Below are 27,667 nucleotides of genomic sequence, written 5' to 3' on the forward strand. Positions count from 1 at the left end.
AGTTGCTAAAACGTGATGCAGAAACATCTGTTCTTCACTCCTGAAGACGCTAACTATTGCCTTGTTCATACTAAAGTAGCAGTCTTTGCTCTGCACACTCTATTTTTACAGATGATAGAGGTTTAAAATTTAGATCAGCAGGTCTAGTCTAGTCCTGAACACAGGAAATATCAGTCATATTTTAATTTTTTTAAATAGAAGTGTCCCAGATTAAATAATGTGGTTGACCTACCTTTTCTGTGATATAGAAGTTGGAACTATCGGCGTGCTGCAGTGCAAAGTACTCATGGTTGGCAAGGGACCACCTTAAAAATATAAGCATAAACTGATCAGAAAAACAAAAAAACTGGGTCATTGTCACTTTTACACTGTGACAGATTATTAGAAGGATGAAGCACCCTACACTTGGAATTTGGCCAGTACCCAACACACCCCCCAGTGAGCTTCCTAACACTGGAATGACATTAGCCCACCTTGCATCGCCCTGACCAATCATTTCCTCTGTAGATCATCGTGGTCCTATTGCACACCTAGTGGATGGAATGTGGCTCACCTTGAAGCATTTCATTTTCATGGCTTTGAGGCAGGGGTGTTTAAATACAATGTTATATTCCTCCCCCATTTTGAAGGACTGGAGCAGAAAGAGGAACACAGAAGAAATGAATGCAATTTAAATTTTTGATAATTGGGGGCGCCTGGGTGGCGCAGTCGGTTAAGCGTCCGACTTCAGCCAGGTCACGATCTCGCGGTCCGTGAGTTCGAGCCCCGCGTCAGGCTCTGGGCTGATGGCTCAGAGCCTGGAGCCTGTTTCCGATTCTGTGTCTCCCTCTCTCTCTGCCCCTCCCCCGTTCATGCTCTGTCTCTCTCTGTCCCAAAAATAAAATAAACGTTGAAAAAAAAAATTTAAATTTTTGATAATTGTTATATTCCAATGGTCTCTGTTCTGCAATCCCTAATCACTATGCTTGCTGCATATGGAAACATTCCAATCAAGTATCCCAGGTCTTAAATAAACTCCAAGTAACACTGTCTTCATAATTCTGCTTTGGAGCAGAAAAACCTCATGCAATTCTATACATGCTTTCCCTTTGGATTGTTAAGGCCAGCCAAAGAGAGGTAGGAAAGCTGTAACACTGTCAAGTTCCATGGGGCAGCAAAACCACACACTGACTTGTCCTTTAAATTCTTTCGTCTTCTATGGGAGCCTGAATGGTCCTCTCAATTTATACCAGATGAGGTGTGTATTTAACCTCAGGAACTTCAGACTGCTCCCTGCTGAGTAGGATAAATGAACCACAACTTTTCAAAATAAATAAAACCGGCCCCAATGTGCACACACCAGCCATTTCACACTTTCTGCTCTTTGAGGAACAACAGAAAATTTTTGGTGTAAGAGGGCATGTAAATCGTACAGTGATTCTTGATGTCTTTGCGGAGGTCAGGTAGTGACTTATAAATAATGTTATAACTAAAAATAATAATAATAGGGCAATAATACTTGCTCAGGAATATATCATTAGATTCCAGTTTGTGGACTGAAGCAACTCACACGTATCCTAAGTAACACTTACCCATCACAGACTTCCTTTATTATTGCAGACAGTGGTTTTTTCTGCAAAATAGCAAAAAAAAGGAAATGCTGTTAGTTTCATTTCATCATTTTAAATTAAAAAAAGAAGAAGAAAAGGAGCCTAATAAAAAGATATCTAAGTAAGGAGAACTTCCATTTGCTATTCTTGGTTGTTGTCAATGAGTCTGGTGTTTTTCTCAAGGTGTAATCTACCAGCTGTCACCACCCGATATATTAATGATTTACTATCCTTGTGGTCCCTTTTTCTATTCTTAACATTATTAGTTGAACAAAACATGCATCATATTTAATGTAGCTGCGTTAAAATCAAGATGAACACAGAGCTCTGTTCAACGACCTCACAGGCAATGAGAGCCCCAAGGTCAAACGATAACCAGAATTCCTCAGGATCAGTACACGAAGCAGGCAACCAGCAGTGTGGTGTTACGCAAACAAGCTTGGATTCAGGACATTTTTATGAGAACGTGTGGCAAATGGAATAGGAGGCATTGCGAAATTGTTCCTACAAAGTGCATAGAATTCTTCTCCTAACCGTGGCCCTGACAAATGCCAATCATGCAGCAGCTTGAGCTGGACACACTTGAGTAATGAGACCATGACACCATGTGCCATGGTGTCAACTGGCCGGCTGACTACAGCTGTGCTCCAGGCCTAACAGCCACAGCTGTGTTCCGCTCCGCCTGCCCCCAGAGAGAAGGAATGCAGCAAAGAGAGAGACACACACAGCTCACCCAGTGATGTTGAAACCTCTCTACTTTGGACGAAAACAGACGCCCCATCTATCTCTGTCTGGGGTGGGCAGTAGCATGTCAACTGAAAGAACAAATCACAGGCAAGAAATAAAGGGGGCAGAAAAATCAAAGAAATACAACACATGGTCTTGGATTTTTCAGATACAAACATATAAAAAGCTGTCTACATATAAACATGTTCTGCTTCTGTCCCTCTGAAGGGCAATGTGTTATGGGGAAATGAATACTGAATCAAGCAGAACCAATTCAAATTCTAGCTCCTTAACTGGTCTGCAGTATAACCTATATAATTCCCTTAATTTGCTGAACCTCAACTAATTTATCTGTAGAACGGGCATAGGACCTACCCATTCCTCAGGGCTGCCATAAGAAATAAATGAGAACTAACACAAAGAGCAGAAAAATCAAAAAAGGGTTAAGTGTTAGGATTTTGGCTTATTACTCTCTCATGTCACAGAATAGCCCTGAGACATGATGTTACCAAGTCTGCTCTGACAAATTAGTGAATTCTGACCACTGTTCACAGTCCCTTCTAAGGGCTTCCAGCCCTAGCTAAAAGTTGACTCCAGCTCAGTCCACAGTGTTCCTCCAATGAACTCCTGCCCACCAGAGATCTAGTCTCTATGACTGAGTCCACCACCATGTGTTCAAAAGAATGTCTGACTAAACTAAAAATCCAGTGGGAAGAAGGGGAACCTAGAAATCATTGAGGAGTGGAAAGCTGCTGGGTTATCCCGACATCCTGAGTTGGTCTCCTTTCTAATAAGATGAGAAATGGAGATTGGGTTCTCCAAAGAAGTTACATGTTATACAAGCCAATGGCTTCACAAGAACTTATCCACTGTTTATGGCTTTAGCTTTGAGTGGAGGGGCAATGATGTTCTCACATCCAAAGGACAAAGGAATTTTAGGAGTAAAACTATGCCCATTAGATGAGGATTTTGCACTTCCAACTGCCAGAGCCTTCTCCAGGCTATCTGTATTTTATGAAGACTTATCACTCCTAGCCTCCTAATCTTACTTTTTACACCCTCAAAACTGAAATCTAAATAACAAGACTGAATGTTAGCCTTGAATTACATTGAAACAACAGATCAGACCAAGAAAGCATTGCTACTGAGGTAGGAGAAGACATCTAACACAATAGCTCCCAGAATTAGATTTCCTAGTTGAGGTGTCATAAAGGAATTTCTTAGATTTTCCTTCAGGTCTGACTCATAGATTCAGAACCAAATTTGAACAGACAGAAGTCTATGGGGTACTATTATATCTAGAATATTCTCAGGCTGGATAGATGAAAGGAGTAAAAACCATGGAAGAACTTAGAGATTTAACAAAGATTATACAAAGGCTCTAAATCACTGATGAAAAGGAATCACAGTTAACTGAACATAACACACCCATAAGGCAGCCTTAACCCCTCAGAATAAATGCTATGGCCCATGCCCCACACCTGTCTCCTCTATTCTTCTTGCTGTTCCAGTGAAATATTAGCTCCCACCACCCAAAGGTAGTGCCAGTGAACTTTCACAGTCCTCCTCTCCCTTAATTCATCTACCTTATTTGACACTATTACTACTGCCTTCTTTTGGAAACCCTCTTTCCAGAGCTTTCATGGTATTTCCTTCAGTCTCCTACAGTGTTAACCAATACACCATCAGTAAAAGCCAACAGATCCTTCAATTGTTTCTCTTTTGCCTCTAACTTCCTAACGCCACATTTCTGTTCTGGTCTCTTCCGCTTTTGCTTAATCGGTCAGTTCCTCATTCACTTCAACTGCCCAGAGTGTAAAGTTCTGGCTCCAAATACTCTCTTGCACATCTCTGACAGCTTGCTAGATACAACATTTAACTCTCCTTCAGGAATCTTATTAAATACACAAACAAAAACCATCACCCTCACCCATCAACCTGCCCCAACAACAGCAGGACCTCAAAGGTCCCGCACCCCCACCACGACGGCTCCCTCTGGTTGCACCGCTTCTGCTCAGAAGCACCTACAGCCTTCGTTTCTTCACTCTCCAGCTCAACGGAGTTAAAGGCACGTCATGACTTCCACCTCCTAACTACTCTCCTAACATACAGACACTCCCCATCCCAACTCCTGCTATCAGACAAATATTCCCCCCAATGCCATTGCCTCTCATTCTTTGTCCCTAGCCCCAACCACTCCAGAGTGCAACCCCTTCATTACTGATGACTCACCACAAATCCTCAGTCAGATGCTCCACTGGCACATCAAACTCTGATTCCTATCTGCCATTAGTTCCTACACTGCCTACATGGGGCAGTTTTTCACATACATTTGTAGAGAATTCATCCTTGCCTTCCCCTTTTCTTTACTCTATATTGTGATATATGCATTTCCACTGAGTCTCATCATTGTTGCCTCCACAAACTGTCTCCCCTTTATCTGTTCCAGACCTTACTACTACCTCTGTAGAGCTCTCAGGACACTGTCACCAGATCCTTGCAAATAAGTCTCCACATCCCCAGCTTCTTTCTCTCCAATCCCTACATTAGCCATAATTGGGTAAAATCTGACATTCCCTACAAACTTTGCTCAGGTCACTCTTTTTTGCCCCAATATCCTCTGTAGATCCCCAGTGACCATCACCAATATGGTATAAATCCCTTAGCTTGTCATCCAAGGCCTTCCACAATCTGTGCTCATGCAGTCAAACTTTCTACTAATGCTGTACATGTTATTCATGCTTCTGGATTAGTCCATGATTCACCAAAAAAAAAAAAAAAAAAAAAAAAAAAAGGAAAGAAAAGAAAAGAATCCCACTTGCATACTTACACTTTATACCATTTGTTGAATGTCCCTCTCCTTTCTGTTCCAGTTCTAACAATGAACTCTTACTACCAGTAATATCCATTTCAAAGCAGAATATCCACCTTTAAGTAGATGTCTCTGATCTCCCCAACCACACAGACAGAAGTCACTCCCTCTCTGTACTTAGCACATTAAATAAGTCACTCCCCAAAACTTTGTATCTCTGTCTTATCTTCTTGTCCCTCGAGAACAAGCCCTCTTAATTCATGTGGGTTAATCTTCTCCCGCCCTCAGTACTAGTTACCATAGTATATAGGTGCTAGTAGAATCTAAAAGGAGACTCAATGCATTTCTGTTGAATGGAAAACCCACACATTCACTTTCTGTCAAAAAACAAACAAACAAACAAAAAGCCTTGAATAAAGGAAACTATTTGAAGAATAGCCTGGATTAACTAGCACACCCCTCCCCCCTTCCTACCATGTAAACTACACTGGGTGGCTCTAAGCAGCTGTTAGCTAGAAGTTGTTAGACACGTGAATGCTGTCACTACTCCCTGCACAGATGCCTCTCGAAGGAGTTATGTGATTCATGGCTTGGAAAAGCATTGAGCGAGCTAGCTGATGACGAGTGTAATTCAACAGGTGATAAAAAAGATACCCGTCAAATGACCATCACCATCCGTTAGCAAGGTCACACAGGTGAGCAGCACTATCATAAACTGGGACTGAACAAGATACCCAGACAGAAAACAGTAGTCTGGGGTCACCGCTTTTCTCATTTCCTATACAAAGCCCTTAGTCTGACGTGAGTTTCCTTGTGCCACTTACATTCCAAGCCAAAGGCCCCAGCTCTGCCTATGTTTTGGTTAACATTTGCTCAAGCGGCATACGATGCTTCTGCCTATCTCCCCAGTCTTCTAAGTCTTGGGAGTATGGTGACACTTTGATTGCTTTCTGTAGACTTGAGGAACAATTTGTCTTTCACTTCATTGAGAGAAAAGGCTCAGGAGAAAAAGAAAATTAGGTCTAAAAGGCAAAAACTGGTTCTTCTTCCTGATTCATAAAGCCTAAAGGAGCTAAAAATAAAATTCTATACTCTGTTTGAATCTATCAGGATTTAGAATATTGAGGCAAAATTATTTTAACTACCTAAGTATGTTTTCGTAACTTAAAAAAAAATCGTAACTGCGGCGCCTGGTTGGCTCGGTCAATAGAGCGTGGAAGTCTTAACCTCAGGGTCATGAGTTCAAACTTACAGGTTGTGGAGCCTACTTAAAGTTTTTTAAAAAGTAACCAAATTCCTTAAGCTTTTTGTTTTGAAGGTCAAAACTATCTTCTTGGCCTCAGCAGTGAGCTGAGATGGGAAGAACAGGAATGTTTTTAAGGATAACCAGGAGGGTTAGACAGTTACCAGATTGCACCTTGCAGGTGGTTAGGGGTGGCCCCAGACCACCACACTCTTTTCCTCATTCCCCTTAGCAACAGTGAGGTCATCTTGCAGCATAGAAAAGTATTTCTTCATTTTATATTTTTCTGGGGAAATTTTAATGCTGGCAGAAATATTTTTATTTGTCAAAGTATGCATTTCCATATGAATCTGATTGGCAAAGTACCATGTGCCAACAGTTATATTCAAGGAGTAGCTTTTTTTGTTTTTTTTGTTTTGTTTTGTTTTTTTAAGATTTATTCCTCCCTTTTGACTTTAACTCTTATTCTCCAAAAGAATTCCCTTATCTAACGGAATTTATCAAAGACACGGAGTCAGGAGAGCAAATTTCCTATACAAAAAGATTTGTGTATCTACTTTTCGTAAGATCAGCTACATTTTTGCGAATGGCCAAATTCTCTAGCAATTCATTTTTAATCTTGTGTCTCTGGCAACACTCTCTTCTCTCTATTCGTTAAAGTGGGTGTTGGTCTTTGCTTTCCTTTTTATTATCTCTCCCTTGTCTTTAATGAAACGCCAGTATCATAAATTCCTGAATCCATGCCTCCCACTCTGACCCTCTTCTAAGGTCTGGTCCAGCAATACCAATAACCCCTCGGGCAGATCCATGTGGATGTCCTGCCACCCCTTCATGAAAGCTTAACACTTCATCTTCTTCCTTACTAAACCAGATCTTCCTCTTGGCTCCCTTTTATCTCTTAAAAAAAAAAAAAACTATGCTCTCACACAAACCACATGGTTCTTTTAAGGCATCAGAGAATCCCAAGAAGAAACATCCTTGGGAATCTCTGCTTGTTTGTTTAGGGGCAGGCAGCGTCCAGCCTGTCTTGAGGCTCCTTCCCCTGGAAAGAGCCCCACAGTTCTGCCACATCCATGTCCCTGCCCCTGACATGCCTCCTATGAGCACAGTTCCTGTTTAACCACCTGTCCCTGTCCGTTGGCAGAGGCATCTGTCCTGAAGACTCATCCAGCCCAAAGGCTCACCTCAGGGCTCTTAAATCTGTCCGTGCACACACTGCTCCCTTGACACTGACCCATGGAGGCTGATAGCACCCCCAGCGTTGTGACCACATGCTGTGAGCACCTACGGATTATGGGCTGGAGTTCTAGCCTCCGACAGTCACTTGTCAGGCACACACTTGTCCCAAAACGGACATCGCCCAGAAAACAGAGCCTGGTTTCACTGAAACCTCACTCATTTCAAATGTTTTTAATGACACAGGGGGGAAAGTGCTTATATGGTGACATTAAGTTAACAGACACCAGGAAAGCATTGGGAATGCTGAATTTTTATCCACTCCCTGCCTTTCTAGATCTTCCCTCAACTATGAGCTCTCATCTTTAGAAAATGACCTCCTGGGCTTAAACTCCAACTTCTGCAACTCCGGGTTTTGTAATCCTTAGGTTTATGACTTCTCTCAGTGATTCCGTTTTCTCTACTGAAAATAAACACAGTACCTCACACACTGTAGTATCATGAAGATGAACTGAGATGGCACAGGTAAAAACCTTTGAGATAGCACCCAGGACAGAGTAAGACACTGCATAATGTTATTTATGAAGAGCTTCTTTCAAAATTCTTGTATCCTGTGTTGCCACTTTACAGCTACTTTTTTTAAAAGTTGATGAAATAAATACATGAATGAATATCCAATTCCTCTTTCTTCTTTGAGTGACTCCAGCCCCGTTGTTGCCTTTGGCTCTCATCTCTTCCTATTCTTCATTCTTCAACTAATTTTCATTTTGTCTGCCAACTCAGTTACACTTGCTATGGAGGCAGAGACCACCTCTGAGACACCTCTGTCACTTCCCAGGCGAGTGGCTGCTGGGCCCCCCGCAAGGCAGGCAATTAGCAAATATTGTTTCATTAAGACCACGTCTTCTTTTTCCAGACTTTTAGCTTCTTTCCCTTTCTTCTGGTCTCTTTCCGACAGCCGCTAAAGCTCACGCAGGAGCTAAAGAAGGAACATAGCAAGAGGAAAGCAGAAGCAATCTCCGATCCCCACCATGCGTCTGCCCTTCCATACGGCCAGCGTCTTACAGTCCTTTAATTGCAAAACTATTTTCCACAAAGACTTAAAGTTTTTGGTTTCAGTGTGTTAAAAAGCTTTTCTCCAATGCTTTAAAAGAATGTGACAGATGCTTTATTCTGACACTTTGAGGCGATACAGCACAGCACTTGGGATTTTACTTTGCTTTTATAGATGGAAATTCATTGAACATATTCTGCACAGCAGTTATGAGTAATGTTGGCCCAGAAAGAAAAGAAACCCAGCTTCCACATGTCAGGACACCTCTGAGAAGGGATACGCATGTTAACTACGACTTAGCCTACAATAGGATTTGGAGAAACTTTAATGTACAGTAACCCGCCTAGTTCCCGGAGGTGCTTCCTGACATTGTGTCAATGACACAAGTCATCTTAGAACAGCTTTATCCTCCCACCCCCACCCCAAGGAGCCCCATGATGAGTCTCCATGCTTCAGAGCCATTTACCTCCATACTTTTGTATGGAGGAATGTGATGCGCTCTGAAAGGGGTGTGAGTGCCTACTGTCTTCCTATGGGCAGCCTGAATAATCTGAACGAGAATGACAAAACCACACTTTCCTGGGCAAAGTTAGCTGGTTCTTGGAAAGCAAATATTTTGATAACAGTTCCAATGTGAATCACTGGCACAAGATTCCATTGTCGGAAGTGACAAAGGGCTTTACAACTACATCTCCAAAGTAGTACAACCATGCGGATCACATTAATTTTAAAAACTGAAAGATGATAGGCTATGCCACCTTTTTCTTGACAAATGATTTGTTTCAGAAATGGTTTCTTTATAATGACTTGTTTCAAGCTTCATGAAACTAATTAAATATCACATTTTAGCAAGATAAAGTAGAATCTTTGTGTAAAAAAAATCATTGGACTGTGTAAATGAGCAAAGATATAAATAATTAGCACTTTTGTGTGTTAGTGGGTTACACACAAGTGAAAAAAACCCTTTCTCTTTGAGGTATTCTGATATTCCTCCTCAGTAGAAACTGTATTTGCCTTCAATTGGAAGGGAAACTGAAATTTTAGAAAGTGACAAAAGTATGAAAATGAACAATGCAAAAACAAAGCACGACTGATACCAATTATATTTTTTGATTCTCCTTCCCAGTCCCTATTTTATATTATCCTAATACCAATGTTGCTAGGGACATAAGAAACATATTTTTTCCCCCAAATTTCAATATCTCAGGCAGCAATAACAACCAATCTCTTATTTCCTATCTCCCTCTCAACTTTCCCTAATATCAGTGCTTTCCAAGAAGTAGGCCCAGATGACTCCCACTGGCTGGCACACCACTATACTCCACACGCTTGCAACCAAGTGTTCTCTGTGGAAAGGAGGGATTTGTACTCCAAACAAGCTGAGGTCATAAGGTCGGCCTACCCTCACTCCTGTGAAATAGTCTACTTGTTTGTGTCAAATTCATATGTGGAAGGTTAATAAGTATTTATGTGCATGATTTAAAATTTAAAGGACAGGCAGGCTCAGTAGGATAAACAGAAATGACTGTGGACCCACATAAGTAGGGTATTATCAGTCTAGGTGAGCAGATACAAGAAAGCCAGAACCTTACTTTGTTCAGGTTCAATTTAAAAACAGGATTATGAAGGTTTATCAACTGCAAAGAAACCAAGATTCGATATAAGACAGCAGTCAAAAGCACACTGAGAGGAACTGGTGGCAAAGGGAGTTTTTAAGAAGCGAGTTTATTTTTTCAATTTCTCCCCCTCCTTTATTTCTTGACTCTCTTCGTTATGTGGTGGGTTTACTTGTTTGTGAGTGGATACACCAATGCCAATTCATCCTTCTTTCTTGAATGGTAATGGATGTGCTGGGACATCTGCCAGCCAACAGCGGAAGGACATGGACTTTCAAGTCTCAAATAGATGTCCCATGAATGGGGCAATGGTAATCTAAGGCTGAACCATAGCCTTGAAGAATAACAAAACAGGCTCTTCTTGAAGGGTTTGGAATATGCAAACAATGGCCACAACCTCATGCACTTTCTAAAACTCCCTTAACTTTGAGACATCATCAACCTAGACTTTTATTATCTATCATCACTTGGCCAGCCTTTCTGACACTTATGGTAATAGTAATAGCTACAATTTATTGAATGACTATCATATATCCCCTATAAGATGATACTACTAAGTCTATTTTACAAATGATGAAACTGTCATAGGATCTTGAGATGTTAAGTAACTTGCTCAAAGCCTTAAAACATCTAGAACAAAGCCAGAATTTGAACCTGGACCTATGTCATTTCAGAATCTGCGTTCTTTAACTCCATCCCAAATCTGAAACCCTGGCAACCATGAACAACAAGACCAAGTGCCCAGAGCTAACACCCAAGGGGAAGGGTGCTGGACTTTTGGGCATCTTGGTTCCTGGCACATAGTGAGGTCATGATAAACATTATTTAATGCATGATGTTTCAGCACTTCCATGAGAATAGTAGATGCCACTGCCTTGTGACGAAACCCTAAGTGAACACTGAGACTTCCAACATCCAGTGGAAGAATTCTCTGTGCTCTGGTCCCCTTCTCACCTTATGCTCAAATCCAACATCCAGCCCTCACTTCTGTGTAGTTCCCTTCTGTTTCGGGCCATTGTAACTTGAGTGTGTATCCTTCCATAACCTCAGACTCAAAACCTACCCCAAAACTCTTTCCTAATTTGCAGCTTTTACTCATCTTCTTCTAGTTTGCCCGAAAATAAGCTTGGAATCAACATTATAGCTTCCTTGCCCTTCATATTATTGGCTCTTCGGCCCCACCAAGTCAATCTCACAGGTGACTCACTAAACCTTCTTCTTTATTCTGCTTCTGGGTACAGAGGAGCAATTAAAAACAGATGATATCTGGGTTGCTTAGGGTACTTTTGGTTATAAGTCTAGCAAATGCAAAGCCATGGCTCATGTGGCATATGAACAGTGTCATACGCATGAATGAGAGAGGGGTTAAACAGGCAACTCAGAGGCAAAAGATGTCTAAGTCCTATAAACAACTCTTGATGATTAGGACCCATCCTGAGTTTTTAAGCAGGAAAGTGACATAGTCAAGTGCATTTCCTAATGACAGGTGATTGCACTGGAGGTTGAGAGACCAGTTAAGTGGACAAATTGGCCAGTGCATTGAAACCCAAAGAAAATCTGAAAGGAGGTACAGTCATACAGATACCTGCTTTATTGTCCTGTACCCATTTGTGTAAGGTTTCCATGAAGACTGTGAGTCTACCTAAATATCCCTCCACTATCTTGATAGCTGCTACCACCATTCGCTATTCACACAAGAAATCTCGGAATCATCTTTAACATTTCCCTCCTCTTCACCTGACACCCCCTACATATAATCAATCATCAATTTCGTGTCAATTTAATCCTACTAGACATCTTGATGAGACATATGCTTCACTTCTTTCTATCTCCCATCACTATCCTAAGCCACGGCATATCACTCCTTGCCTGGACTATTGCAAGGGCTGTCTAAATAATCTCTCTCATTTCATTTTACCTCTTGCAAAACATACAAATGCTTTGGAAGAGAAAGACAGCAAACCTATTTCTCCCCTCAACCGAGAATTCCGTTTAACTGAGCAAGAATGACCTCTAGCATTCTGCTTTTCCTTCTGAAAATGAATTGCAGATTTTAGGCTGCTTTCTGTAGGGACATCTTCTAAAAGTACAAATCATACCATGCCAATCCCCTGCTTATAAACCTCTCCTTTTCTTGTGGCTCTTGGATAAAGTACTAAGTCCATTTAGCTCCAAATAGCAGAGCCTCTACTGATCCAATCAGCCAAATCCAGAGCCTCTGTTCTCTCCCACTGCAGAATTTCTCTTCAGTTCCAGAGAAGTAAGATATTAGCTAGGATTTCCTCAAATATTGCCTCTCCACCATTCATTTTGTCCTTTTTTTATGTTTATTTATTTATTTTTGAGAGAAAGAGAGAGAGGAGCAGAGAGAGACAGAGACAGAAAATCTGAAGCAGGATCCACGCTATCAGTACAGAGCCCAACATGGGACTCAAACTCACAAACCATGAGATCATGACCTGAGCCAAAGTCAGATGCTTAACTGACTGAGCCACCCAGGTGCTCTGCATTCTTTATTAGTAGGACTGCCAGCTAGACATAGGTTACAACTTCCTAATGCATCCTTTTAACACAAATTCACAATCATATTTTTCATTCATCTTTTGAGCTATGTTCTGAATGAATTCCTCATTCTCATTCTCCAAGTTATCAATTTTCTCTTTAGCCAAATCTACTCTAGGGTTACTCTGTCTGTGCATTCTATTGTTTTTACTTATCTTTTGTAGTTTTCCTTCTTTTTTTATATTTCACTTACCATATGTATATTTTCCATTTCTAAGATTTCTAATTGATTCTTTCTGATACCCGTATATTCCTTAATTTCTATCTACCTCCTTTGTGTTCATAATCTGCTCATGGAGATATCGTCCTCTTGCTTTTAAAGTTCTCCCTTTGGGAGATAACTGACACACTTATTTTTAAGTCCTGCCTTGTTGCTCTCTCTGTTCCTCCACATTGCCCAGGGAAAACAGGGCCAGCCAGAGCAGCAGCAGCATCAGATGTGATAAAAAGGGACCAGATGCAGGCAAGTTTACTGAGGTAACTGATTGGACAGAAAAGCCAATGGAGAGGGAAGAGCCTGGGAGGACATACAGTTTCAGCTGCAGCAAACTACGTGTATGTTCTCACCTATCACCTGGAAAAGGAAAACATGAAGTTTCTGGAGCAAAGCAACACAGGTCTTGGAGTAGAAGGCACGATAGGAATGATAGGACAGTTTTTAATATATTGAGTTTGCAGGACAAGGGACATAGATGGCCAAGGCAAATAGGCTGATACGTGGTTGTTTATATGGGTCAGGAGGTCAAGAAAGAAGTGAGCCAGAAATAACCAGCATCCTATCGTGATGATGCTGACAAACCCAAACAGATCACCACAAACTTGTCCCAGAGTAATGGTCCATCTACAATCATTTTGAAAATGGATATATCTTATCTCAAAGCCATTTGGTTGTCTTTTGATCATGGATGGCTTTGATGGAAGGACAAAAATAAATCTTCCCAAGGGTAATTAATAAAATGTAATAATATATTTAGAATGCATGGTGGGAACAAGGAAAGGCACGTTCCTCTCACCAGGGCCACCCCCTTGCAGAAAGATTTCTCTGCTGAAATCTACCTAGAAAGCAAACTAAAATCTTCAATTCATTTTCAGAAGGAAAAGCAGAATGGTAGCATTCATTCTTGCTCAATTAAACTGAGCTCATGGTTGAGGGGAGAAATAGGTTTGCTGTCTTTCCCTTCCAAAGCATGGCAAACGCTATTTTATGGGGTTATATAGACTCTGTCACACAATGAGAGGGAGCTAAACCAGAAAAGGAAATGGCCCGGTCACTTTATTTTAAAGGAAGTTTAAGTAATAACAGCTACAATACCAAGTCCAACAGTTGCAAAATCAGATGAGGAATGACTATTCCTGTCACAGTGTCATTCTACCTTTATTATGACATCACACAAAGCAATAGTGCAGCCGCACACAGGCTTTGTCACATCTTTGTCATGTGGAACAGAAGGAGCTCCTGCAGGTGCTATGTTTGGACACTGTGTAAAGTAAGGAGAGGTGAAGAATTAGTAGGACCATTTTACTGATGCGGGTACTGAATCACACACTGAAGGTTACTGTGGGAACCAGATGAGTCGCCAACAGAGAGAGTCAGAAATTTAGAGGGCCTCACAACAGTGATTTCCAAATCTGGCCCCAAGAGCATCAGCATCACCAAGGAGCTTGATAAAAACAGGAATCCCTGGGCCTCTGAATGTACCTACAAATAATCCTCTCCGTATGTTCAATATGTTTCGTAAGTGATTCCAGCAAAGAACCAAGCTTGGGAACCACCGATTTAGTCCATTCTCAACAGAGAGAAATTCGTCAATTGCCCAGGGGACATGTGGCAATGTCTAGAGACATTTTTGGTTGCCAAAACTGGGGGAGGGGATGCTCCTGGCACCTAGTGGGTAAAGGCCAGGATACAGCTTAAATCCTATAATGCACAGGACAGCACTCATAACTAAGAATCATCCAGTCCAGGGGGACAGACCTATGTGGCTCAGTAAGTTAATCGTCCGACTTCAGCTCAGGTCATGATCTCATGGTTCATGAGTTCGAGCCCCACATCAGGGTCTGTGCTGACAGCTCAGAGCCTGGAGCCTGCTTTGGATTCTGTGTCTTCCTCTCTCTCTGCCCCTCCCCTGCTCACACTTTGTCTCTCTTTCAAAAATAAACATTTAAAAATTAAAAAAAAAAAAAAAAGAAGAAGAATCATCCAGTCCAAAAGTTCAGTGGCTCTGAGGCTGAGAAATGGTGATACAATCCAACAAGTCAGGAAAGAACAGTCTAGGAAAATTACAGGACTTTTAATTTTTGCAATGCAAAGTTGGAACCTCGCTTTTCAGAAATCCAATCTCATTTTCTCGATTCTACGGGATTTTAAAACTTTGTGTATTGTGGTAACCTACACACAACATAAAATTTCCAGGGGCGCCTGGGTGGCTCAGTTGGTTAAGCTATTGACTCTTGATTTTAGCTCAGGTCATGATCTCATAGGTTGGGGAGATCGAGCCCCACATAAGGCTTTGCTCGGGATTCTCTCCTTCTCTCTGCCCTTTCCTGGCTTGCACTCACATGCTTGCTTGCTCTCTCTCTCAAAAGAAATAAACTTAATATGAAACATAAAATTTCCACTTGCAACCATTTTTATAAAGGTTTTTTTTAATGTTTATTTATTTTTGAGAGAGAGAGACAGCGAGAGAACAGGGGAGGGGCAGAGAGAGGGAGGCATAGAATCCAGAGCAGGCTCCAGGCTCTGAGCTGTCAGCACAGAGCAAAATTCAGGGCTTAAACTCACAAAATGTGAGTTCATGACCTGAACTGAAGTCAGACGCTTAACCGACTAAGCCACCCAGGTGGCCCTTACCATTTTTAAATGTACGGTTCAGTGGTATTAAGTACATTCATATTGTGCATTCTATGTGCTATGTGATCTTAAAGTTCTGAATTCAAAACTTATTTTGGGTTCAGTTGTCATTTTAGCTCACCAGGCTGTCAGTATTTAAATGTCGCAGGAATTATGGGTTTTCAGGCTACAGAACTGACTTTAATGCAACTAAGTAGAAGTTTGTATTATTGGTTCCAGTCTTGCCTGGAACACAAAAAGCTTGTGCCAATCTGAAAACTCATAACTGACTGCTAGTGGTTACCATTATTAAGCAGAGTGTTGAATGATGATCTCACTGAATCCCCACAATGCCAGGAAGGATGTATGAATACTGCCAATTCTTTCTTACAAAGCAGGAGGCTTGCCCCCAGTCACACAGCTCTCAAGTGGCAGCCCAGACTTTCAGGCCCTATCAGTCTGCCCACTCCCATGCCTATAAGCACCAAGTCAAACTGCCTTACCAGTGTCCAGCCTCAACAGGATGTCTCATTTCAGATGGTTCCTTCTGGAGTAACCTAGGCCAGTGGCCACATTGCCCCTCATTTTTAAAGAAATACCATCTTTGCTTTCATAACACAGTGTGTCCCTGGAAGTCACGTCATTAGTGGCTGGAGCAAACAAATTTGGCAATGGTGTATGTGTCTCCTCAAATCAGACTGGTGTTAATGGTTGGAACAATTAGGGAGGAGCATAAGAGATGGAGAATCTGAAAAAGAACTACTTAACAAATAAGATAAGTTAAATAAAGGCAAATACTACACGATATCACTTACACATGGAATTTTTTTTTTAAATCAAACTTACAGAAACAGAATAGAAAGATGGCTGCCAGGGACTGGGGAGGTAGAAGAAATAGGCAGAGGCTGGCGAAAGGGTACAAACTATCACCTATAAGATGAATAAAGCTTAATGTAAAACATGGTGACTACAGCTGATGACAGTGCATTGTATAATTGAAATATGCTAAGAAAGTAGAACTTGAACATTCTCACACACACACAAAGATAAATATGTGAAGTGATGGGTATGTTAATTAACTCTATGGGGGAGAATCCTTTCACAGTATATCTGTATATCAAATCACCATGATGTACACTCTAAATATCTCATAATGCATGTCAATCACACCTCAATTAGGCTGAAATAAAATTTTTAAAAAAGAGCTACGAAACAGATTTATGGTTTAGTAGAAATGGCCTGGGTTTTAGTATCATGCAGTGTTGGATTCAAATCAGTAGCTTCCTAGCTGTGTGATCTGAGGCAAATTAATGAACTTGTGAACAATTATGAACTAGGACATCTAAAGTCTTTTTTGGGGATGAAATACTCCATTGCAAGGCATTTAACATACTGCCTGGCATATCGTATGTGCTCATCAGATGGCCCATGCTATTATTTCTACTGCTACTGTTATTATTATGTACAGAATGAGCAAAACTCCAATGTCAAGCACAAAAATTTAAATGTGCTTTATGCAATTAATGAGCTTTAAAAAGGTCTTGGGTAAATCAAAGTTATACATATTAGATTATATCTTAAATATCTACAGAGGGGTGCCCAGGTAACTGAGTCGGTTAAATGTCTGCCTTTGGCTTAGGTCATGATCTCATGGTTCATGGGTTCTCTGAACCCCACCTCGGGCTCTGTGCTGACAGCTCAGAGCCTGAAGGCTGCTTCGGATTCAGTGTCTCCCTTTCTCTCTGCCTGTCTCTCTCTCTCTCTCTCTCTCTCTCTCTCTCTCTCTCTCTCTCTCAAAAATAAATAAACATTAAAAAATGTAAACAAAAAACAACAACAACAAAAAAACATGTCTACAGAAATAGGATAGCTAAGGGGAAAATGCAGGCAGTCATTTTGTACACGCTTGCCTGAAAACACATCATGTAGGTTTCTCTTAGGGAAATAATATCCCCGACCATATATAGGCAGAGGATGCTACTACAATTTTTCTGCTAGGAGGATGGAGAATATCAATGGCTTATTCTCATCCTTACTGTTCATAGTTCAAACCTAAAGTAGATACACACAGAAATAGAGATCGATGTAAGGGATCACAGGGTACAAATACACGTAAAACACAAGCTGACTGATCACCGGGAGCATATAATCTACTTCAAAAGACACGGGTACACTAAAAAAATGTAAGGAACATTATGTGCATACTATATTAACTGAATAAAAGCTACAGGCAAAGAAAATGGTATAAGAAATGAGAAGGATGGAAAAATAACTGCATTATAACACACTCAGCAAAGGTTTGAATACAAAGAAGGCTCTGGGCAGTGTTAGCAAAGCCAGGATTTAAAGGAATGAAGGGCTGAACAGAAGCAGGAGGAATTCAAGCAGGTTTACTCTCAAAAAGAAACCGCAAGAAACGAACCACATACATGCATGTGCAGGGACATACTTCTAAAGGGGAAGCTTCTATATAGCCAGATGGTACTTAAAAATTGCACACAGCAGCTTTGAACCCTGGTCAATACAAAGATACCTTGCACCCTGGGTAATATGAAAGGAAATCATGGAGGGGACATCAAGTCAAATTAAAGAATCTGACTCAAGGGGCACCCGGGTGGCTCAGTTGGTTAAGCATCCGACTTTGGCTCAGGTCATGATCTCACGGTTTGTGAGTTTGAGCCCTGCATTGGGCTCTGTGCTGACAGCTCAGAGCCTGGAGCCTGCTTTGGATTCTGTGTCTTCCTCACTCTCTGCCCCTCCCCAGCTCATGCTCTGTCCCTCCCTCTCTCAAAAATAAATGAACATTTAAAAAAAATTTTTTAAGAAAAACTTAAATAAATAAAGAAAGAATCTGACTCAAGTCTTAGGATCACTCAAGAATCATCCATGACTTACTTTTTTTTAGTTGTGTTATACTCTCCTCAAACAAAATCTTTTGCAAAAGCACGCAAAAATCAAAAGGCCAATATAAGCTGCTGTTGCAGGAGTGAGTGTGAAAAGCCTTCAAACACACTGCATACACCCCTCACCCTTGAAGCATTTGGGAAGGATTTGAGAAGGATCCTTGAGAATGATCCAACTAAGGTTAAAAAACCATGCGGGGCACCTGGGTGGCTCAGTCAGTTAAATGTCCAACTTCGGCTCAGTTCATAATCTCATAGTTTGTGAGCCCACATCGGGCTCACTGTTATCAGCATCAAGCCCACTTCAGATCCTCTGTCTGCCTCTCTCTTTGCCCCTCCCTGACTCTCACCTGCTCGCTCGTGCTCTCTGTCTCTCTGTCTCTCTGTCTCTCTCTCTCTCTCTCTCTCTCTCTCAAAAATAAACATTTAAAAAAATATATGCATCTCTCCCCATCATTGTTTCTGGGCCTGAACATGATACATAACAACCTTCCCAAGGGCTTGTCCGGTGCACAGATATTAGAGATGACCCAGACCCCTTGCCTGCTGGGATGGCTTGGGCTAGCTTTTCCTGAGTAGAAGTGGGCTTTATTTCCTTGTATGGACAGGATGGAGTCTGTACACTTGGGGTTGTGAACAACACATCTAACCCATCCTTCTTCTACCTGAAATAACTTCCAAAAGTTGGTAACTCCTATCACACCACCTTTCTGCAGGCTTACATCTGCACAGTTTCACCAATCACTTGCTTGTATTCTGCAGGCACATGGAGGCTTATATAGAGGAATAACGTATCTATCAAATGGAGAAGACCTGGTGGCCAGCCAGCAGGGGCACATTGGTGACAGAGCTGGTGTTACTTAGATAGAGGTTATACTTCAAGCCAAGAGAGAACATGGAATCTAGACAAAGAGTATCAGTAGTAAACAACAGACCAGTGGGCTAAGCACTGAGGCTGGGGCAAATTTAGAAAGGAGAAAGTCGTGGAACCATGAAGGAAACTCACAAAGACTAATCAGACAAGGAGGGAGAATCTCAGGACTGCAGCTTAATGAAGAACAGGGAGTTTCAAGAAGATCAGAATGAGCAGCTTTGCCAAGTGTAACCAAGACAGCGAGGCCAAGCAAGGCGGAGGGAGGACCACTCGATTTAGCAAAGCAGAAGGCACTGCAGCCATCAGAGAGCAGCTCCAGGGAGAGGAAGGTTGTTACTCATTCTCAGATTAAGTAGATACTGACACAGCACAGGTGATGGTCTATACTGACAACATTTAAATCAACTTAGAATGGAAAGACACAACCTAAATTACACGCTAGCAAGGGAGTTACTGGGTCAAGAGAAGGGCCTTCCAAGGCAGGAACAGAAGAGCTTATTGGTGAAAGCAGAGAAGAACAGAACAATTGAAGACAACAGTGATGGGGCAAAGCCTCAGGTAAGGGGAAAGGACGGGTTAGAACACAGGTGCAGCCAGAGAGTCGGGGGATGGGACAGACTGAATGGCCTGGGACAGGGGCAGGACCATCCCTTCCCTCCTCTGCTGGCAGTGGGTGCGGGTGTGGGGCGGGAAGAGGATGGCAGGAGACAAGGGCATCATGAGATCCTGGAGGCACGCAAACCCATAAGCAGAGGACTTGTAGGGCGCAGACAGGAGTGGTGGCTTTCTGGCCACAGTGCACTCCTTGGAAAGGAAGGAATGTGGGGCAGGGCAGACAGCAGAAACTAGAGGCCTGAGGCGCACATGTGGGAACAGAATATCTGCTGCCCAGAATGCTGGCACGTGGCCAAGAAACAGAAGAAACTATCAAGGAGAAGTGCTAGGGAGCCAGTGAATATTCCACAGCACAACTGGCTGCATGTCCAGTTAGCATTCTCCCTTATTACTAGGTGATGCCTCCCACCTACCCTTTAGTTGTCTCTCGTTCCTAAACATTAAAAACATTAGGCAGGAGTGCCTGGGTGGTTCAGGCAGTTAAGCGTCCGACTTGGGCTCAGGTCATGATCTCATGGTTTGTGAGTTCGAGCCCCACATCTGGCTCTCTGCCGTCAGTGTGGAGCCTGTATGGGGTCCTCTGTATCCCCCTCTCTGCCCCTCACCCCCCCCCCACTCTCTCTCTCAAAAATAAACATTAAAAAAATTGTTTAATAAAAATAAAAACATTAGGCACAGAAAGAAGGAGAAAGCCAGGGAACCATTCTTGACAAAGAGCAGGTAAAAAAGAAAACCAGCGCATCTCATTTCCTAATCTAAGGAGAACTTGCTTAAACTGGCAGAAACAGGGCTGCCTTTATGGAGTAATTACTCTGAGCCAGGCGATGTCCTACATTCTTTTTCACACATTTTCTTTAATCTTCCCAAGAATCATGAAAGTGCAAAATTATTATGTCAGCTTTGCAAAACGAAGATACTGAGGCTCAAAGAGGGTAACAGAGCCTCTCACAAATATGGGGGCTCCGGGGCCCCACCCAGGTTTCAATGTCCTGGAGAGTGTACTGCATTGCTTAGGCCACACTAACTCTCAGCAAACGCCTCTCATCAGAGTGTCGAGGGTTCTATACTCTTGATTGAGAAAAATAAGCTGTTCAGAAAATAGTAAGTTAACCAGGACAGGGGATGGGAGGCTTTAAGGCTCAGTGTGTCCAGACAACCACCGACTGGTGGCTTCAAGTGGCCCCTGAGGGTGAAACTCAGCAACAGACCATAAAGGCCAAAGCAGAAGCCGCCAACGACATAGTTTACAACTCCTCTGACGGCTTCCTATGGTATGGCAAACTCCTCTTGTAAAAATCCCATAGGGGCTTTTCCTGCTGAGTGGAAAGGCAGAATTGTCTCTTCACAATTTGGAGAGAAAACAAACCAGTCGGCTCCGTGCAGACATCCCCTTGAACCAAACAGGCATCAATAGAGCAAAGCTGAGCAGAAATGTGCTCCTTCTTCCAGTTATTCATTAATTAAATATCCATTGATTAAAGACGGACTGTTCTCCAGGCACTAGAGAAACTGCACTCAAAGATGAAGCAATTTACAGGCTCATGACGGTTTCTCACGAGCCCCTGGATTGGGAGGTGTGGGGGCCCCTGCACCAACCTCACTTAGTGTTCCTCACAAAGCAGAGGAAGGGCCCCACCCCTGGCGACAGAATCAAAATCTCTGCAGCTCGGCTGGAAATGTGCATTTTTTCACAAGCTCCTTGGGTGATCCTTGGGCACGCTCAAGGTTGAGTCGGACCACCGGTTTAAGGTGACAGACAGGGACAACACAATGGGATAAGCGGAAGGATACTCAAGGTTTCAGGAGAACACAGGACAGCAAAGCCGAACCCAACTCCCAGAAATAACCTTTTACTGAAATAGTAGCTACCCAAGGTAAAAAGGAGCAAAGAGCTTTCTGAACAAAGGTAGCCTGCCACAGGAGAGAGGCAGGTTATGCGACCCTCACTGAACAAGGTAAAAGATCAGAAGAAAAGTCCAAGTACGAATCATGGCTCAAGTCTTTGTTGCATGTGCAAATACATTTCCAATTCTTGGGCCAATTTCTGACCCAATCAAGAAACAACACCTGACGCCAGCACTGCCATGAGTCTCTCACTCCCATCTCAGTAGCTGCAGGGCAATAACGGGTTAGGTTTCTAATCCTTTGTGTAGTCTCCATATGGCAATACCACAAGGCCCACAATTTAGCCAACCGTTTAAAAGTTCAGTCTTCAGAGTAAGAGAGACCTGGGTGTGTGTCCTGGCCTCATGAATTGGCAAATCACTTAACTTCTGTGAACCTCATATCTGCCTTTGGAAAACCGGATCATCACCAAGAACGAGACAAGGAAACACCAGGTGCCTCCTGATACAATGCCCCGAAGAGGACACAGCATCATCTCTCTGGCATTTCACCTGATAATGCAAAACCTGGGAAGAAAACATCAGAGAGACCCAAACTGAAGAATATTCCACAAAGCTGTCCTGTACACTACAAAATTGTCAAGGCCACAAAAGATAAAGAAAGACTAAGGAAACATTCCATGTCAATGGAGACCATCGGGACAGGACAATAAATGTAATACATGAGCCTGGAGGGATAAGGGATCTTATTGGGACAACTGATGAATCTTGAATATGGACTATGGACTTTGAGTTAGATGATAGTTTTGAACTACTGTTCAATTTCCTGGCTTTTATAAAGAGACTATGGTTATGTAAAAGAAGGATTTTGTTCTTACACTGAGTATTTAGGAGTAAAAGGGGATGATGCCTCTAAGTCACTCTCAAATGGTTCAGAAAAAAGCTATATATTAAAAAGAGAAAAAATGGAGAAAACAGTCACGCCTATGAAGCAAAATGTTAATACTTAAAGAATCTGGATAAAAGGTAGACAGAAGTTCTTTGTACTAGTCTTGCCATTTCTCTGTTTAAAAACTGTATTGAACTAAAGTTACTGCTCAAAACTTTCAAGCCATGAAATAACAAGGAAAGACTGAAGAACTGTCAAAGGCTGGAGGAGAATGAGGAACCATGACGACTATATTACAATGTGGTTGGCATTCCTGGATTAGATCCTGGAACAGAAAGAGGACATCAGTGGCAACACTGCTGACATCCAAATAAAGTTTGTAGTTTAGTTACCAGTAATGTGCCATTGTTAATGCCTTCATTTTGGGAAATGTACCAGTTATATTAAGCATTAGGGAAGACTGAGTGAAGGGGTTATGGAAACTCTCAATAGACTCTTCACGATTTTTCTATGAATCTAAAATTGTTCCAAAATAAAAAGATAACTAAAAAATAAGTGTTAAGACACACACACACCAAAGGCCATCCCCAAAGGCAAGAACAGGACACTGACTCCACAAACCCCTAAGAATGTGTATCAGGAGCTATTGCCTGATAGCAGAGGTTCCCGGAACCACGGCAGAATCAAACGGGAAAAATTTACTAAACCACTGACTTAGAATCACTTGAGGTAGAAGCCCCAAGGACATTTAAACAAGTACCCCAGACCTGGGGTACCAGGGATCCAGCTCAGTACTTCTCAAACTTAACTAGACACAGGAGTTCCTGGAGACCTAGCTAAAATGCAGATTCTAGGTCAGGAGATCTGGGGTAGGTTCTGAGACTTTGCATTTCCAATGAGCTCCCAGGTGAAGCCCGAACCAACCGTCCTCAGCCACACATATGGAGAAGGCAAAGCAACAAGACAGAAGAGGCCTGCCTGGGTTCATGTCCCCAGAGCACCAACCACGCCAGCCCAGGACTGCCATGTGGATGTAAGAGGTCAACTCCCCTTTGAAGCCGTTGGTTCCCTTAGCCAGTAGCAAACCTAGTCCTAACTGTATTTAGTCTGCACCAGGTAGTCCCAAGCATATTTTAAAATTCAACTCACCTCCTCTCTCGAACAGCACATGAAAAAGGACAAACATCTGTTACCTGACACAAATGTATATAAAACTACCGGATGGGCTTCTCTACCCACATGGGTTGTTTCTAGAGCTCCACAAAAACTGCCTCGTAGAGCAGTTAAAATGACAATGATGAGCTGGACTGATGACACCTTTGTTGACAACAATCCTAAAAGTTTACCCTTCCTCAAATTCACACTCAAGCTCAACTGATTCTGATTTGACCGTTATAATTTATGTCAATAGTCTTTTGGATCCACACAATGCCATACAACTCTTACAGTATTCTTCAACCAGATAATAACATCTGACCAGGGGAAAAAAATTTATAGATCATAATCATAGGACAGTACTGAGAACATATATAAAAAGTGGAGTTGCCATGGTAGCCTAATTGTGAAAATATTAAAAGCCACCTAGAATTCTATGGTATTTGTTTTATGAAACCCTAAGTGTACATAAGTCTCAATCTTTTTTTTTTCCTTAAATTATTTGCTCTAGTAACCTTCCTGAGATAACCTGTAATCAAATCAAATCAAATCAAAGCCACACCGTAAGACTGTTGAGACCCAGGCTAAAGGAGGCCTTTAAAGGTAGGGCCATATTAAAAAATCTTTTCAATATTTTTTCATTCATTAAATACGTATTGAGGATGTATTACATGCCAGACAATGCACTAGACAGACAGTGCATTTTACACTAATAATAAAATTACAATTAGCTGGGAGGCAAGCCCAAGCCCCTCTATACTAATTTCACTATTAAGCGGTTACTGTAATGTACTTGTTGGCTGCTTCTGCAAAAATCAAAGGGGAAAGTGTACCAAAAAATTAAGTTTCGTGTTGCCTAGGATAAAACAACCTGCACCTACTCATGAGCGCCTGCCAGGCAGGGCCGGGATAGCCTCCACTGTGCCAACTGCCCGGAACCTAAGCCACTGGGCCCTGCTGCCTCTCACCCAGCTTCAGATACAAACCCTGTATTCACACAATCCAAGTAGATGTTGAACGAGCATAAAAACCCCATCCGTCGTCACTGTATCTGGTACACAAAGCAAACTACACTGCAACTATTATTGCACAGATTTTTCAGCACAGCCAGAGAGAGAAAGGAGGACAAAAGAGCTAACCAAAGTCTGTGAAAATTCCAAGACAGAAAGAAGACTGAAGAGAACCCCCAAACTGCTGCCGGCATGACTGACCTGATCGATTTCCATGAGTTTGGGGTAGGCGCCCGGCCATTCTATGGCCACCTTGACGATGTCCGCGGGGGGCGGCATGGTAATCCCAGGGAGTCCAAAGCTTATAGAACCGGGATCCTACAGTGCAGACGGCCACACGTGTCTACACCTAATGAGGAATGACAAAAAGAAAGAAAAGTTGCTCAGTGCCGATGCAGGGCAAATTCTGCTTCATCACTTCCTGTTTTCACTGGTGGTTTAGGTATGAGAAACGGCTCTGGGTATACAATACACAGGGCACCAACTGTACCTCCGGCTGCTCCTGAGGAGAGAAGACAGATGACAGGAAGGAGCCAATGCCCTAGAGTCGAAGTCTTCAGGAGACGTGGTCCCCGCAAGGGGCAGTTTGTCCCTTACCATGGGGTTTGGCTCCCAGTGGTGCCCAGGGTCTGGATGAGCTGGGCTCACTCTGTCCAGAAACGTATGTAAACTTCTCGCGCTCAACAGTCTCCGGAAGAACAGATTGCCCAGGAAGTCATGGTCAGGAAGCAGCATTTCTTTAAAGTATTTTCTGTGTGTCACAAATAGAGCTCCGCACTATAGCAACCAGGATATCATGAGGAAGAAGAAATGCCCTGAGGTTCACACACATGCATACACACACTCCCTCCCCAAGGCCAGTTCACACACTGCGCCTTCAGGAGGGAGGAAAATTGACTGATGTGGATAGTGCGGCAAACAGAACAGACCTTGAATTTTCACTGGAATGAATAGTGTTGCCTTCACAAAAGAAGTAAGATTATCCTCTGCTGCCACCCCTAGATTATTGGCCTGTTTCTTTAGGATGACTTTTTTAACTTAATATTTTTGAACGGATAACACGTTCATGTGACTCAAAACTTAAATTTGTGTGTGTGTCTGTGTGTGTGTGTGTGTGCGTGTGAAAATATAGTGGAGAATCTCTGTCCTCTTAAAGTTGCACATCCACCTGGACGAATATTCTACAACAGGGACTTGTTAAATAATTATGGGGTCTCATATATGCAAGCACAAGTAGCAAATCTGTACTGGGGTATTCCTCTTCATAGTCTCTATGCTCCTTTATTCACTAGAGAATTCTATGGGCAATGTATTATGTCTGTACCACATCACTTCAATCCCAACCAGTTATACACCCTAGAATAAGAATCATGAAAACAGGTTCTAATGTGAAAATAGACTGTGTAAACACCAGGTAACACTACTCAAAGAACACACGATCCTGGGGATCAAGAGAATAGATAATGAAAATTAAAATGCATTTTGAGCACCCTCCTCCCACCTCTACACAAAATAGTCTAGAATTACACTAAAAGAGGTCATCTAACCACCCAGGAATCAAAAGCCAAGGGTGCTTTTCTTCCCCTTTCACTGGTATTTATTCCTCAAAGACTGTTGAGACAAAACCTGTTGAACAGGTGAGAATCCAATGATGTGGCTCTCCCTGAGTCTCTGTGGAGAATAAGAAGGCAGCAGTGGACAAAGGAGCCATTGAGAGAGCCAAAAGGCTACAAGGAATCCCCTGGGAATTCACTTGACAAGTGTGATTAGACTTCATCAGTGTTACCCACACTAACAAACAGCACAGACGGGGCTCCCGCAGGGAAGAGTCAGGTGCACCATTTCAGAATGAATAATCCAGTCCACATTGTTATCCTCAGAAGTCCACATTTTATCCTCTTGAATTTATATTTCTGTGAGAGAACAGTTAATTTTATCTCATCAGAGCCACCAGCAGTAAAGTGGAGTCTAATGTTGTCAAAATTGCCCCATAAATATAAGGTTCATAAATTTTGGTAAACAGCCTAATATAATAATTCTTATGCAAACTAAAATTTAAGACCCACTAAAGGGAAGTCTGTGCAGCTGGCTAGACACTCCAACCATTCTGCCTTGTAAGGTAACTCTCAAATCCCTGGAGGCAACTAGGAAACGGGTGGAGAATTCTGCAATGTCCCTGCTTGCCTGCTGATTGATCTACTTGATTCCATTTTTAACATGAAAATTCTACAACCTTAATATGCATGTCAAATGGCTTTGCTTATAGTTGAGCGAATTTAATGAGACAGAGGAGTTAGTTGCTTTTTATTTGGGAGTTAGTTACTAAAGTCCCCGTGTCAGTTACATGTGACTCCATAACCCTTGAGCAAGTTGCAATTTTCTTTATCATTCTGCTGAAGGTCTCCTTCTTAGCTTTAGGTCACGTTTCCAAGACAACAGAGAGAAACCGCTCTTGATTCCCATCTAGAAATCTGTCTGTCTCTACACATTGGTCTATGTCCAAAGTTCTTTATATCTCTGTTTGAAGCTCACCTCATTGTAGTCTCCTAAAGATCTGTTACATCACCACATGTTTTTCCAGTCAGCTTGATTAGGTCTTGGGAGCATAAAATTTCCAAATACCTGATCCTTCCCCCCCCACCACCGAATTTCCCATATAGTTTTAGCTTCTGGTCGCTGTAATGGCTTTAAACCCTTTTATCCTATTTCTAGTCTTTCTGTTACACCAGCAAATCCTATTAAGAGAGGGGGAAAAAAATCAAGCCTATG

The 27,667-nt window shown here is 42.2% G+C and overlaps 1 protein-coding gene across 3 annotated transcripts in view; it reads right to left on the bottom strand.

Annotated features, from left to right (window-relative positions):
• Positions 1 to 27,667, bottom strand: part of ELMO1 (engulfment and cell motility 1) — a 530,926-nt gene that overhangs the window by 407,261 nt on the left and 95,998 nt on the right. For 2 of the 3 annotated variants that reach the window (XM_030308230.3, XM_030308233.2), the window contains exons 2-4: positions 25,100 to 25,247; positions 1,572 to 1,612; positions 233 to 305 (exon numbers count right to left, since the gene is read on the bottom strand). In XM_030308230.3, coding sequence (XP_030164090.1) covers positions 233 to 305; positions 1,572 to 1,612; positions 25,100 to 25,177 — 192 coding nt within the window. In that variant the 5' untranslated portion in view covers positions 25,178 to 25,247. Of the gene's footprint in view, positions 1 to 232; positions 306 to 1,571; positions 1,613 to 25,099; positions 25,248 to 25,388; positions 25,605 to 27,667 lie in introns of those variants that run through there. The other variant, XM_030308232.2, reaches the window with a different exon arrangement.

This window comes from Lynx canadensis, chromosome A2 (genome assembly GCF_007474595.2).
Source record: "Lynx canadensis isolate LIC74 chromosome A2, mLynCan4.pri.v2, whole genome shotgun sequence".
NCBI classification, from domain to species: domain Eukaryota; kingdom Metazoa; phylum Chordata; class Mammalia; order Carnivora; family Felidae; genus Lynx; species Lynx canadensis.